This window comes from Chlorocebus sabaeus, chromosome 11 (assembly GCF_047675955.1).
Source record: "Chlorocebus sabaeus isolate Y175 chromosome 11, mChlSab1.0.hap1, whole genome shotgun sequence".
Taxonomy (NCBI): Eukaryota; Metazoa; Chordata; class Mammalia; order Primates; family Cercopithecidae; genus Chlorocebus; species Chlorocebus sabaeus.
The window spans coordinates 67058511-67072408 of NC_132914.1; the positions used below are offsets into that span (position 1 = coordinate 67058511).

The 13898-nt window shown below is 36.3% G+C and overlaps 1 protein-coding gene across 1 annotated transcript in view; it reads left to right on the plus strand.

Annotated features, from left to right (window-relative positions):
* The window catches only part of MYRFL (myelin regulatory factor like), a 116222-nt gene that overhangs the window by 19330 nt on the left and 82994 nt on the right, over positions 1-13898 (plus strand). Inside the window, exon 2 of the mRNA XM_073021308.1 lies at positions 4102-4213. Within this exon, the coding sequence (XP_072877409.1) occupies positions 4102-4213 (112 nt within the window). The remainder of the gene's footprint in view (positions 1-4101; positions 4214-13898) is intronic.

A 13898-nucleotide genomic window follows, 5' to 3' on the forward strand; every position in this document is an offset into this window, starting at 1 on the left:
ATAGGATTTTGGAGTCCAAGAGGAAGCCAGCTACTGCAGGGATCATCTCTCCTGATTCGTTAAGGTGCTTGGGCAAAAGCCACATCAGCCAGGTCCTAGAGCTGTGGCCCATCTCCTATTTCTACCTGGTGGGGGCCGGTGGGTGATATCAAGCAAGTGACATATAAGTCAGGTCTTAGAATCTATGGGCCACCTCCTATTTCTACCTGAGGAATTGTGTGGGATGTGTGGAGGGGAGAGTGTAGGGTGCTATATAAAGCAGATGGGACACCAGCAGGGGCTTCAGGGGAAAACTAAACAGATTCCTCCCTCCATCTGCTTCTGTTAGCAGTCGGTTTGCCCAAAGCCCAGTGAAGCAGTAGAAGCAAGTCAGTCCTTCCTGCAGTTGGCGGGCATTGCTGGGGAGGCGACGGAGCACGAGGCGGTGGAGCATAAGGCAGTGGTGAGACCAGGCTCAGTAGCCTGGGTTGGCTTCCCTGTGTGCCACTTACATGCTGTGTGATTTGGACAAGCTGGGTAACCTGTGTAATCACTTGGCCTTTTCTGTAAACTGGGAGTAGTATTGATGGCCACCTTCTAGGGCTGTTAGGAAGATTAAATAAGATCACATAAGCAAAGTGCTTATTCTTTTGCTTGGCCCAGAGTGAGAAATTCCAACTCCGAGTGTCCCTGGATAACTGCGGAAGTATTCAAATTGATCTCCCTTCTCTTCTTGTACCCTTATAATCTTCCCACAAGCCACCAGAATGAGCTTTGAAAACATAAAGTATATGATGTCACTCTCCAAGAGCTTCCTATTGCTCTGCCCTCCTGTCCTATGCCCATGCTTCCATGCTCTAACCCATTGGATGATTTGTTTCTTGCCACTGCCATTTTTCTCCACCTGGCACGCTCTGCCCTTGATCTCTGCATGGCTCCCTCCTGAGAGAGGAGTCCGCATAGAAAAGCGCTCGCTCCATCACAGTCTATTATACCAGCCTGTTTTGTTTTCCTCATTCTCTGAAAATACCTTGTATTTGTTATTTTTTATATGTCATGTGTGTCCTACCCTACCCCCAATGTCGCCTCCTTTCCCTCCCTTGGAATGCAAGCCCTCTAAGGGGTTCTTGTCTTCTTTTTCACAGCTGTGTCCCCAGAACCTTGTGCAATGCTTGGCACATGGTAGGTCCTTAGTAAATTGTGGTTGAATCAATGAAAGAATGAAGATGTCTTGTCCATCCCAGCCTTTCTTCAAAGTCCAGCTCAAGACTTAACTCCACTATGAGGTCATTTCTGACCATCTAAATCTCCAGGAATCTCTCCTGTGAATCCAGGAGGCATGTGGGATATATGCCACTCATTTTCGTCTTAGCTCATGTCAACAAATTGAGTTGGTGATGTCTCCTCCACAATTTTCACAATTCTAGAATGTGGAGAAAGAAGAAAAGCCTGCAAATTCTTTTTATGAAGCCAGCATAAAACTTGAGGGGCTTTGGGGTGGGGGATAGAAAGCAGAACTATTATGTATTTAAACTGTACCTGGAAAAACCCCACAAAATTTATTAAGACCTTATTCAATTTCATCATTCAATATCATCTATTTCAGATTTTAATAAGATGAAAGAAAAACTTTATCACTTTCCACTGTTGGGAAAAGCGAAAAAAAATTTTCAGGTTCTACAGATGTGAGTACTATAATCCTCTAGCAAAGCAAAGCATGGAACAAAGTGTACCTCACAGAATGGCGATTGGGAATTGCCAAAGATAATACCTGCATCATGCGGTGCTCTTGACACTCTTCTAAATGATGGGATTGAGTGCATTTGTTTATCCGTGGCAGCTTAGAGAGCAGTTGACTCCAGCAAAACTGGCTCTCCTCTGCATTCAGCACAAATAAACTCCTCGCCTTAGCTTAACCCTTGGATGCTGGCTTTTAGATATTGTCTATTGACTATCAACTAGTGGCAGTCAGGAGCTACAATTCTTTGGTGATTCTCTGGTGGGGTGGGAGGTTCTTGTGCCACTCAAACTGCTGCGGTAAGACAAAGGCTTAGTCAGAGGACTCTGAAGGAAACTCACATTTCAAGGCCCTTTTGTTGTTGGGTGCTAATGTATTCTTCTGCTCAGAAACTGCAGAAAGGATGGGGGGAAGGAGGGCATACAGAACAGAGAGTGTATGCCCCAGTTATGTCACCTCTTTACTAAGGATCATCAATCTAGTCCCTGCTAGTGAAGATATTCATTCATTCATTCAGCAAGTATTGTTTTATTCAAAGAAAAAGATCATTTTATTCTTACTCTGAGATGAATTTCTTATATAACTTGATGATTACAAAAGTAATACATTTAAAGAATAAAACAGATGTATAAAGAAAACAAAACAAAGCACTATCACTGAAGATAATCACCATTAACATTTTGGATTCCATCTCTGTGGCTTTTCTATGCATTTGTTATCCAGACACATATACTTCCTCATTAGCTGACTCGAGTTCTAGAAAATATTTACCTCACTCTTCCAATGACTTCTCTCCCTCTCTCTTTAAAAAAAGAAAAGCAAAAAGCTTAGTATTATGAGGTTACAGTGACGAATAAGACAACTGTGATTTTTGCCCTCATGAACCTTTTCTAGTGAGTAAGATACAGGCAATCATTAAGAAGCTTTGATTTGGGAATTATTAGTCCAAAACCTTAGAAGCAGCATTTGCTTTCAACCTTGCTTTTCATGTATTCTGAAAAATTCAATTTTTATGTAGTCAAATTTATAGACCTTTTTTTCTGTATATTTTTTGGTATTCCTATCATGGTTTAGGAGTCGTCTTCTCCTTCCAAAATATACACAAATATGTACCTGTTTTCTTCTAGTAATATTATGGTTTATTTAAATCTTCCGTACATTTAGGAATTCATTTTGGTATAGAAGTGAGATTCTAGTATAGAACGTAGCTTTTTTTCATGGACATAAAATGATACATTTAACACAAACTAAATTCTCATAAATATCTTTGGGTTTATTTCTGGACTTTATTATGCTCAAAATATTGGTCTGTTTATTGTTGCAACACAATATTTATATTACTTCTGTATATCTTGTTGGTAAATATCCCTTTTTTACTCACATGTTTTTTATTCACTGGGTACAAGATTTTGCAACCCACTTTTTTCTCTTGAGACATTGTAAAATTTATTAAATGGCTGCATAATATTTCATTGAATGGACCTTACTTAAGTAATATTCTCGTCAAACATTTATAATTTGAATTTAACCGTAAGATAATAGGCAAACTAAAACTAAGGGACATTTTATAAACAACTAGCCTGTACTCTTTGATATGACATGATAACCCAATGCATTATGCTATTCTGGATTAGATTCAGGACTGGAAAAAAATGACTATAAATGCTTACTACCTGGATGATGGGATCCATACTTTCAATCTCAGCATCATGCAATATACCTATGGAATAAACTTGCACATAAACCCTTTATTTCTAAAATCAAAGTTGAAAAAAATAATTTTTGCTGAATACCGAGGCTTAAACCAAAACAGAAAATATTTCACTTTGTTTTTCATTTTTTTGTATTAAAATACTTATGGTCATCAAAAGACGCTAAAACTATTGGGTAAAAATTTGATGAGAAACAGTATGTATGTAGAATCTCAAAGTATCTCCCCACAAATTACAAAAGGAAAGCTTTTACAGTGAGGAGAGCTGGCAGACAGTACTTTAACCAAGGAATCAACATTAACATCAGTCATAACAGGACATTATTATCCTCCTGGTGTAAGGCACTGAGAAGTCAGTAAGAAACTAGTATATTTATTTTCATTTTGTAAACCAAGGAAAAGGACAGAACTATTTTGTTACCTGTTGGCAGGTCTGAAAAAATGTGAAACAAGATATTGAACTTCTTGTTGAACTTAACTGGAAATAATTTGGCCAACCAACAAAACTGCCATCCATCCTTCCATCCATCCACCCGTTGAATAAATGTTTACTTTGTACCTCTTCCATGCTATTGATCCTTGTGTATACAGTAAGAAAGACACAGTCCCTGACCTTAAAGATTTGTCAATGTTTTTAGCTATTGGCCATACTGAAATCTTCATGGTTCTCAAGATTTTCAATTTGCCTTTGCAGCTCAGGGAGCCAATGGTACTCTGGAGAACCCAGCCCTGGACACAAGTCTGTTGGAGGAATTCTTGGGCAATGACTTTGATTTGGGGGCCTTGTAAGTAATGAGAGCACTGCTCTCTAGTTGATGTTTAAAATATTATGAAATGATTAAATGAGCTAAGAAGTGTTCCCTCCTCTTCCGTTTTCCAAAAGAACTTGGGTAGAGTTGATGTTATTATGTCTATGGATCTTTGACAAATATCACCAGTGCAGAATTTTCTTTGTGAAAAATTCCACTCATTCCTCACCTCCACCCGCAAATTCAGTATATTTAATAGATGTGGAGCTATTCAGGTTATCTATTGATAGTAATCAGCTTAGGCAGTTTGTGTCTTTCAGTGAATTTGTCCATTTCAACTAAGTTGTCAAATTCATCAGCATAAAATTCTTTATATTCCCTTATACTTTTAATGTCTGTAGGATCTATAGTGATGATTCATTTGTTGTTCTTGATGCCAGCAACTTGTGTCTTTTTTTTTCTTGGTTAATCTGGCATGACGTTTATCAGTTTTCTTAATCTCTCAAAGTACTAGCTTTTGGTTAAAGTTAAATTCTTATTTTTTTGTTTTCTATTTCATTGATTTCTGCTCTTATTTTCTGGTGTTAACATAGGCACTCTAGCCTTTCTTATTTTTAATTTACATCTACTAAAGTTCAAATTTTTGTATAAATTTCTATGAGTTTTGACAAGTTCATAGTAATATAACCACTTTATCATAACACACAACACTGAAAAATTTCCCTATGCTGTTCATTTGTGGTCAGACTCACCATCTACCCTGATCCCTGGTAACCACTGGTCGGTTTTTTGTTCCTACGGTTTTGATTTATTTCAGAATGTGACATAAAGGAAATCATACAGTATATAACACTTTGAGTCTGCCTTCTTTCATTTAGCATAATGTCTTTGATCAATATTTTATTCCTTTTTTTATTACAGAGAAAGATATCTTTAAGTGGTTACAACAGTTTGTTTAACCATTTATCTGTTCAAGGACATTTGAATTATTTCCAGTTTTGGCAGTTATAAATCATGCTTCTATAAATATTTATGTATGTGTTTTTGTGTGCTCAGTCATTTAAATTTCTCTATAAGTACTTAGGATAAGAACTGCTATATCATGTTGTAAGTGTAAGCTTAACTGTAGAAATAGCCACGTTTTGTAGAATGGTGGTACCACTTTGTGTAGCAATGCATGAGATATCCAATTGCTTCTCTTTATTGCCAGTTCTTGGGTATTATGAGTTTAAAATTGTTTTTATTGTAGCATTCTAATTGGTTTGTAGTGATATATCGTGTATTGATGTGCATTTTTCTAATAACTAATGATGTTGAACATCATTTCATGTACTAGTTCACCATTTATACATTTTATTTGGTGAAGCGTTAATTCACATCTTTTGTCCATTTTTAAAAATTGGGGTTGTTTTCTTTAAGTTTAGAAAAATTTTTAGATATTCTGGATGTAAAAACTTTGTTAGGTGTGTTATTCATGAATATTTTCTCCAAGTTTGCCACTTATGTTTTTATAATCTTAACAGTGTTTTTCTCAGAGCAAAAGTTAATTTTGATGATATCCAATTTATTGAATTTTTCTTATATGGCTTATGGTTTATAGCTAAGAAATATAGACTTTACCTAATCCAAATTCCCAAAGATTTTCTTTTAAAAGTTTTTTTTTTTTGTATAAGGCTTGAGATATAGATTGATGTTAGTTTCTTTGTGTGTGGATGTCCAATTATCCCAGAATCATTTGTTGAATAACTTTCTTTCATTAAATTGCCTTTGCACAGTTGTAAAAAAATCAATTGACAAAAAATATGTGGGTCTATTTCTAGACTCTTTATTCCTTTACATGATCTATGTGCCTATCATTTTGCCAACACAACATTATCTTGATTACTATACATGATCTTTATTACTGTACACAGGCAATTTATCATAAGCCTTAAAATCATATAGTGTAAGTCCTCTGAATTTTTCTTCGGTTTCAATATTGTCTTGACTATTCTAGTTTCTTTGACTTCCCACATAAATACTAGAATTAGCTTGTCAATATTTAAACAATTCTTCTGTGATTTTGATTAAATTTTTATCAAACCTAGTGATCTATCCAAGAAGACTTGACATTCTAATAAAATTGAGCCTTCCAATCTATGAACATGGTATATCTCTCTATTTATTGAGGGCTTCTTTGATTTCTTTCATCAGTGTTATATAGTTTTCAACATAAAAATACTGCACATATTTTCCTAAATATTTCATGTTCTTCTTTGAACATCATGTTTTTTTCACATTTTAGTTCCAATTATTCATCATTAGTATATAGAAATATTGATTTTCATATATTGGGCTTACAGTCTTAAGTCATTTATTAGTTCTAATAACTTTTTAAAATATGTTTTTCTTGGGATTTTCTAGGTTGACAGTCATGTTATCTGCAAATTGAGACAGTTGTATGTCTTTCTTTTCAAACTGTATATCTTTTGACACTTTCTTGCCTTACTGAACTAGGTAAGACCCAGCTATAGTATTGAATAAAGAAGTAGTGAGACTAGACATATTTGCCTTGTCCCTGACCTTGGAGAGGAAGCATTTAGTGTTTTATCATTAAGTGTAATGTTAGTGATACGTTTTTTTAACCATGTCCTTTATTTGCTTAAGGAGCTTCTCTTCCACTGTTAGTTTGCTGATAATTTTTATTATAAATGGATGTTTAATTTTGTCAATTTTTTGTGTATTTATTAATTATATGTTTTTTTCTTCCCATCTGTTAATATAATGGATTACTTCACTTAGTTTTTGACTAATGAACTGCCTTGTATTCCTGAAATAAACCTCATTTAATTGTGATATGTTATCTTTTGATATAATGCTGGATTCAATTTGGTAAAATTTTGTTGAGCATTTTGCATCTATGTTTATAAGAATATTGATCTGCAGTTTTGTTTTTTTATATTTTATTTTTTCTGGGTTTGGTATCACAGCAACTATACCCTTTTAAAATTCCTTTGGAAATGTTTCCCTCACTTAAATTCTCTGGATGAGGTAGTATAGAATTGGCTTTATTTCTTGCTTAAATGTTTGGTGGAATTAATCAGCAAAATAATCTGTTCCTTTGCTTTGTTGGAGGGTCTTAAATATAAATTTAATTTATTTAGTAGATTCAGGGCTATTTATGGTATCTCATTCTACTTAAGTAAGTTAGTTTGTTTTACTTTTTTCTCAAGGAATTGATCAATGTTATCTGAGTTGTTAAATTTATGGCCATAGAGTTATTCATAGTATTTTTTATTAACCTTTTAATCTCTGAAGAGTCTGTAGTGATATTCCCTCTTTTGTTCTTCATATTGGTAGTTTGTTTCTTTTTTCTTTTATCCTTAATCAATCTGGACATTTATCAGTTTTGTTGATTCATTCAAATAAGTAGCTTTTGATGTCATTGATTTTCTCTATTGTGTTAGTTTTCAATTTCACTGACTTCTACTCTTATCTTTATTATTTTGTTTCTTATGCTTAATTTGGGTTTAGTTTGCTCTTATTTTTCTAGGTCTTTAGTGTGGAAATGGAGTTTGTGATTTGAGGTTATTCTTTGTTTTCTGATTTAAGCATTCAATGCTATACATTTCCCTCTCTATGTGGCTTTAGCTGCCTCACTCAGTTTTTGATATACTATATATATATATTTTTTTCCAGTTCAAAATGCTTTCAAAATTTCTTTTGAGAAATTTTATTTGACTTTCTTTGACTCATGGGTTGCTGGAACTACATTTCCAAATGTTTGGAAATTTTCCATATGTTTTTCTGTGACTGGTTTCTAGTTTAATATCATTATGAACAGAGAACATCCTTTGTATGATTTCAAATTTTGTTAAGGTTTGCTTTATGATCCAGAATATGATCTATCTTGGTGAATGTTACATATGCATTTGAAAGAATACTCACTGTGCTGTTGTTGGATAGTATTCTATAAATATCAGTTAGGTCAAGTTGGCTGACATTCTTGTTCAGGTCCTCTATATCCTTGCTGATTGCTTTCTACTTACTTTATCTATGACAATGACAGAAATGTTGACGTCTTCAAGTGTGATTGTGGATGTTTCTACTTCTCCTTCAGTTCTATTGGATTTTGCGAAAGCAAAATTGTATTGAATTGAAAAGTTATGTGATTAAATGTGAACACATTTAGTATTGTTTTGTCTTTCTGGTAAACGTAATCTTTTAGCAGAGTGATGTTCCTTTTTATCTCCTTTTTCTTATTCTGAAGTCTATTTGGTCTGATATTAATCCAGCCACTCCAGCTCTCTTTTTCTTTTCTTTTATTCAACTTTTATTTTAAGTTCAGGGGTACATACGTAGGATGAGCAGGCTTGTTACATAGGTAAACGTGGGCCTAGGTGGTTTGCTGCAAGGATCATCCCATCACCTAGGTATTCAGCCCAGCATCCATTAGCTATTCTTCCCGATGATCTCCATCTGCCCCCCACACCTGGGCCCCCCAACAGGCTCCAGTGTATATTGTTCCCCCTTGTGTTCATGTCTTCTCATAATTCAGCTCCCACTTATAAGTGAGAACATGTGGTGTTTGGTTTTCCATTTCTGCATTAGTTGGCTGTGGATAATGACTTCCAACTCCATCTGTGTCCCTGCAAAGGACATGATCTCATTCCTTTTATGGCTGTATAGTATTCCATGGTGTATATTACCACACTTTCTTTATCCGTTCTATCATTGATGGACATTTAGGTTGATTCCATGTTTTTGCTATTGTGAATAGTTTCGGCTCTCTTTTGGTTAGTATTTGTGTTATATATCTTTTGCCATCCTTTAATTTTAACCTATATATATCATAAAATTTAAATTAGTTTTGTTTTATTCAGCATATCATTCGGTATTTTTCCCTATCTAATTGGACCATTTCTGTTTCAACTTAGACAATTTATATTTAAATTAATTATTGATATGTTTGGATTTAAGTCTATGTTTTTCTTTTTAAAAATGTCCATCCCCTCTGCTTTGTGTACTTCTTTTCCCCCTTTCCTGCCCGCTTTTAAATTGTGTGAAGATTTTTAGTATTCCATCTTAATATATTAATTGCCTTTTAGACTCTTTATATGGATTTATTTTCAGAGGTAACTTGAGGGACAACAATCTACATACCTAACCTCTTGCAGTCAGTTTAAAGATATTTTACCACTTCATATGAAAAGTAGAATGCTTATAGCCATAAAAGTCCCCTTTCTCTTTTATATTGTAGCTATCATGTGTATTGCATCTATATATATTCAAAACTCTATGAGACAATGCTATAATCTTTGGTTTCAATGTTCATATATATGTTGAGGAACTTAAGAAGAGAAAAAATAGGCTATTATATTGACACAAGCATTTACCATTTCTGTTGGTCTCCTTCATTTGGAAAGTTCCACAATTCTTTCTGGTATCATTTTTCTTCAACCTTAGGAAATCCCTTCAGAATTTCATTTAGAGCAGATTTGTTGGTGATAGATTTTCTTAGTTTTCCTCCACTGAATTTCAACTTCATTTTTAAGAGACATTTTTTTGCTGAATATAAAATACTTGGTCATTAGGGTTTTTTCCTTCCACAGCATTTTAAAAATGTTGACCCACTGCCTTCTAGCCTCCGTGGTTTCTGATGAAAAATAAAAAGCTATTTGAATCATTGTTCCCTTGTATGTAATATATCATTCTTCTCCATCTGCAAGATACTTTCTTTATCTTTGATGTTCAGCAGTTTGATTATATGTTTCTAGGTACGAGCATTTTTTTATATTATACTGTTTGGGATTTGATCAAATTTGAATCTGTAAGTGTATAGTTTTTACCACATCTGTGAAATTTGTAGCCTTTTTTTTTTTTTTTTTTTTGAGACAGAGTCTCGCTCTGTCACCCAGGCTGGAGTGCAGTGGCACGCTCTCAGCTCACTGCAAGCTCCGCCTCCCAGGTTCACACCATTCTCCTGCCTCAGTTTCCTGAGTAGCTGGGACTACAGGCACCCGCTACCATGCCTGGCTAATTTTTTGTATTTTTAGTAGAGACGGGGTTTCACCGTGTTAGCCAGGATGGTTTCAATCTCCTGACCTGGTGATCCGCCCACCTCGGCCTCCCAAAGTGCTGGGATTGCAGGCATGAGCCACCTCACCCAACCTGCCATTGTTTTTTTTAACATTTATTTTTCTTTACCAATGTCTTTCTTTTTCCCTTTTAGAACTCCCAAAATGCAAATGTTAGCCCTTTGATAGTTTGCACAGGTCACTGAGGCTCAGTTCATTTTTTTTCAATATTTTTTCTCTCTGTTGCTTATATTGGATAAGTTCTATTGATTTGACTCCAAGTTCACTGACCCTCCACTGTCACTGTCATCTCCATTCTGTTATTGAGCCCACATCAGCATACCTGCAAATGCCCCTGCCCTCCTAAGACAGAGAGTGAAACCAGGCCTGAATCTTCAATAGTAATGGAGAAACCTGTATGCATATACTTCTGGTACCTGGCTCTTATTATTCTCTGCCAACAGAAACTTCCTTAGCAACAAATTGTGGGAAGAAGTTGAATTCAACATTTTTGAAGGAAGTTACACACACACACACACACACACACACACACACACACACACACACAGCTAGTAGGTTGCCAAATGTCTGAGCCCACACTCTGAGCTGGCTGTTCTGTTCTAGGCACTGCATGGGCTGAACTCAGATACTAATTGCCCCTGTGCCTGCCCTCACATTCCTCTCACTACATCGCAGTAACTTGTATGAATTGTGGACCATGGATATATCCTTTTCTCTGACTTGGAAGCAACCTGCCAAAAGTTGTATAGTCTCTCTCCTCTAAGTGTCTTCTCCTTAAGTGAAGGTTCCACTGATTCTACCTAGGTTCTGTATAATCATCTAGACTACCTTTTATAACTAATAGAAAGACCTTTAGCTGTTTAGAGGGAAAAGTGAACACAGGTCTTCATCGAAGAGCTGTCTTTTATAGGGATGGAAATGTATGATACCATTCCTTGTCCACCATAATGGTCACAACCAATGCTCCTATAACAAAAGACAGGCTAACAAGAGAAAAGCATAAAAAATTTACTTAATTAAAGTTTTATGTGATGCAGGAGTGTTCAGAAATGAAACGCAGAGACTCAGGGAAAACTATTTTTATTTTTATGCTTGGGTTCAATGAGGAATGAACAGCTGTGTAGAAATGTAAGTGGACAAAAGGGTGTGATCTAATGGTAACAGACTGAGGGAGGAAACCCAGCAGGGTCTGTTCAGATTTTTCTTGGCTTCTCTGTGTAGCATTGCTTCTTCCAAGCTGTGGGGTAGGGTCTCTTTGGAATGAGAGTCCCTTTGGAATGAGATAGAAGGGAGACAGTGACTTTTCTGGGTTTTATGACTCACTTTATGGGGAGGAGTTCTAGTATCTATGAACCATCTTAGGGAAGAAGAATTATGGTTTCTGTGATTTGCTTTGAGGGAGAAAAGGGTGTGAGAGGCAGGAGGACAGGGGAAGGTCAGAGATACCTTGCTTCTGAGGTCCTTCCAGTCTCCTTCATTTCAAAGTACTTAGCATGCCAAGGCACCGCACTTTGGGGTATTGTGTTCTGAGCTACCTGGGAGGTCCGAAATCTGCCTTATATTTTAGTCTCCATGAAAATAATGGTCTTTCCTACCAGACCAGAAATATTTGCCTATAGGCTTCCCCCTTGCTATTGAGATTCAGGAACCGTTTGCCCAGGAGGCTTCACTCTCTACCTTTGAGGCGGGTGACGGGGCTTGCAGGTGAGGTAGAAGAGGAAATTACTATTGTTGAGTATTTACTAAGTGTTGGGCATTCTTTGCCCTTCATATATTCACTTATTTAATTATATATTTGATGTAATACATCTCGTTCTCTAAACTCTTCCAAATAGGTATATTATCTATGTTTTACAGATGAAGAGGATAAGGTGCAGAGAGGTTAAGTAACTCTCCATAGGTCAAGACGCGGCAAAGCTGAGATAAAAATCTGCCTGGCTCTAGAAACACGCCTTTTCTTCCACATGAAGCTTTTAGATTAATTGATATTTTAAAAGAATGTGAATCTCAGGGAAATACATGAAATGTGTCTAAAATTATCTACCAAATGGTGTGACTCAGAGTATATCTGAGCCATAGTTCATAAAGATTGTCAGAGTTCACGTTCATTAAAGGAGAGCCCTATGATCAGATAACCTGTCATTACTTGATTAAAAAAATGCTCAGATGCTTGCAGTTAAGTGGAACTGCAATAAAATCTGAGTGAGAACAAGCAGAAACATGGCTATTCCATGACCACAGGGACATTGGGCTAGTTCAATGATCATTAGAACTGTACAACCTGTTCAAATACTCCAAGTTTTAGGTATTTCTAAATACCAGGGTCTTTATGCAGGTTAGTTTCATTTCATAGTTTCGTGTCACAACAGCACTGGTATGTAGGGTTTTTTTGTTGTTGTTGTTTGTTTGTTTTTTTGCCTGGGTACTAGAGGTGGGATTCAGACCTGGGTTTACTACCAATCATGTTACTTCCCCTCTACCATGTTGCCTACAAAGTGTGTCTTCTAAAGATATCAGTGGCAACCCTTTATCTCAAAAATCTAAGAGACCATTGGGCTGCAAATTTCTGAGAGCTAGTTTAAATCTCATAGGCAGATTTTCAGATCTTAAATATATTAAAACATTGAATTATTGGCCTTGCGAAAAAGGAACAAATGCTCTATGAAAAACTTGTCCTATTAGATGCTGTGAGGAAAAAAAGTTCCATGGTCAATAAATTAGCTTGTGACTCACTGGCTTAAACTAAATTACGTGTGTTTTTACTGCAGGACTTCTTAGTGCCTTTGATGTGCTAATGTGCAACTAAGGAAGAGAAATGGAATGAAGTGTTCCTCAAACTTATTTCGCCCAGGGCCCCATTTGGGACGCATTATTCATGTATGAGCATGTATAAGGCATGTATGCAGAGCTGAGGCCAGTCCTGTCAACATGTGAAGGTTTCTGTAAATTGCCCTTAACTCTTTATTTCCTTATGGTAGAGTCTGGGATAGCTGTCTGCTTAGGAGGAGCAGGCTAAGGTCCTCTCTGATTTCCTAGGTTAGCCAGCCAGTTACCCACTTGGTACACAGTTGAGCTACGGTGGTGAGACATACTAGGAAATGTCCAGGTATGCAATGCTGCTTTGAGAGAGGGAGATTGGAGAGACTTAGGGGAAGCATAAAACCCTGAAATTGCAATGAAAAAGGACAACAAGCGTTATATGTATGTATGTGTAGAGAAGGCAAGGCTCTAGAAAAGAGACTAGTAAATCTTCAAGACAGACTAAATTAATGCAGTTTGGTTTGAGTCAGTGTGCTTAGTAGGAGTAGATATAATGAACTTTAGGCTTTGAGATCTGGTATAGGGGTAGGAGGGAACTAGCTGAGGACACTGGTGTTTGAATAGGGGACGTTACAGGAGGAGAAACAGAGACATGTTAGATCTGTGAAGGAATCAACTGCAGGTTTCATTTTGTTTCATTCTAATGTTAGAGCTTAAGCATCTAATATTATGGGTTTAACTTAGGACTTGGCTTATTGGGTTTGGATGGCAAATGAATTAGGAGTCAGTTACCAGCTGCATGTCTTGGTTCTACCATCACTCTCATGGGGCTGATAAGCCGTACTGTGATGCTGCGAAAGGGAGTGAGAGAGTACATGCACTTC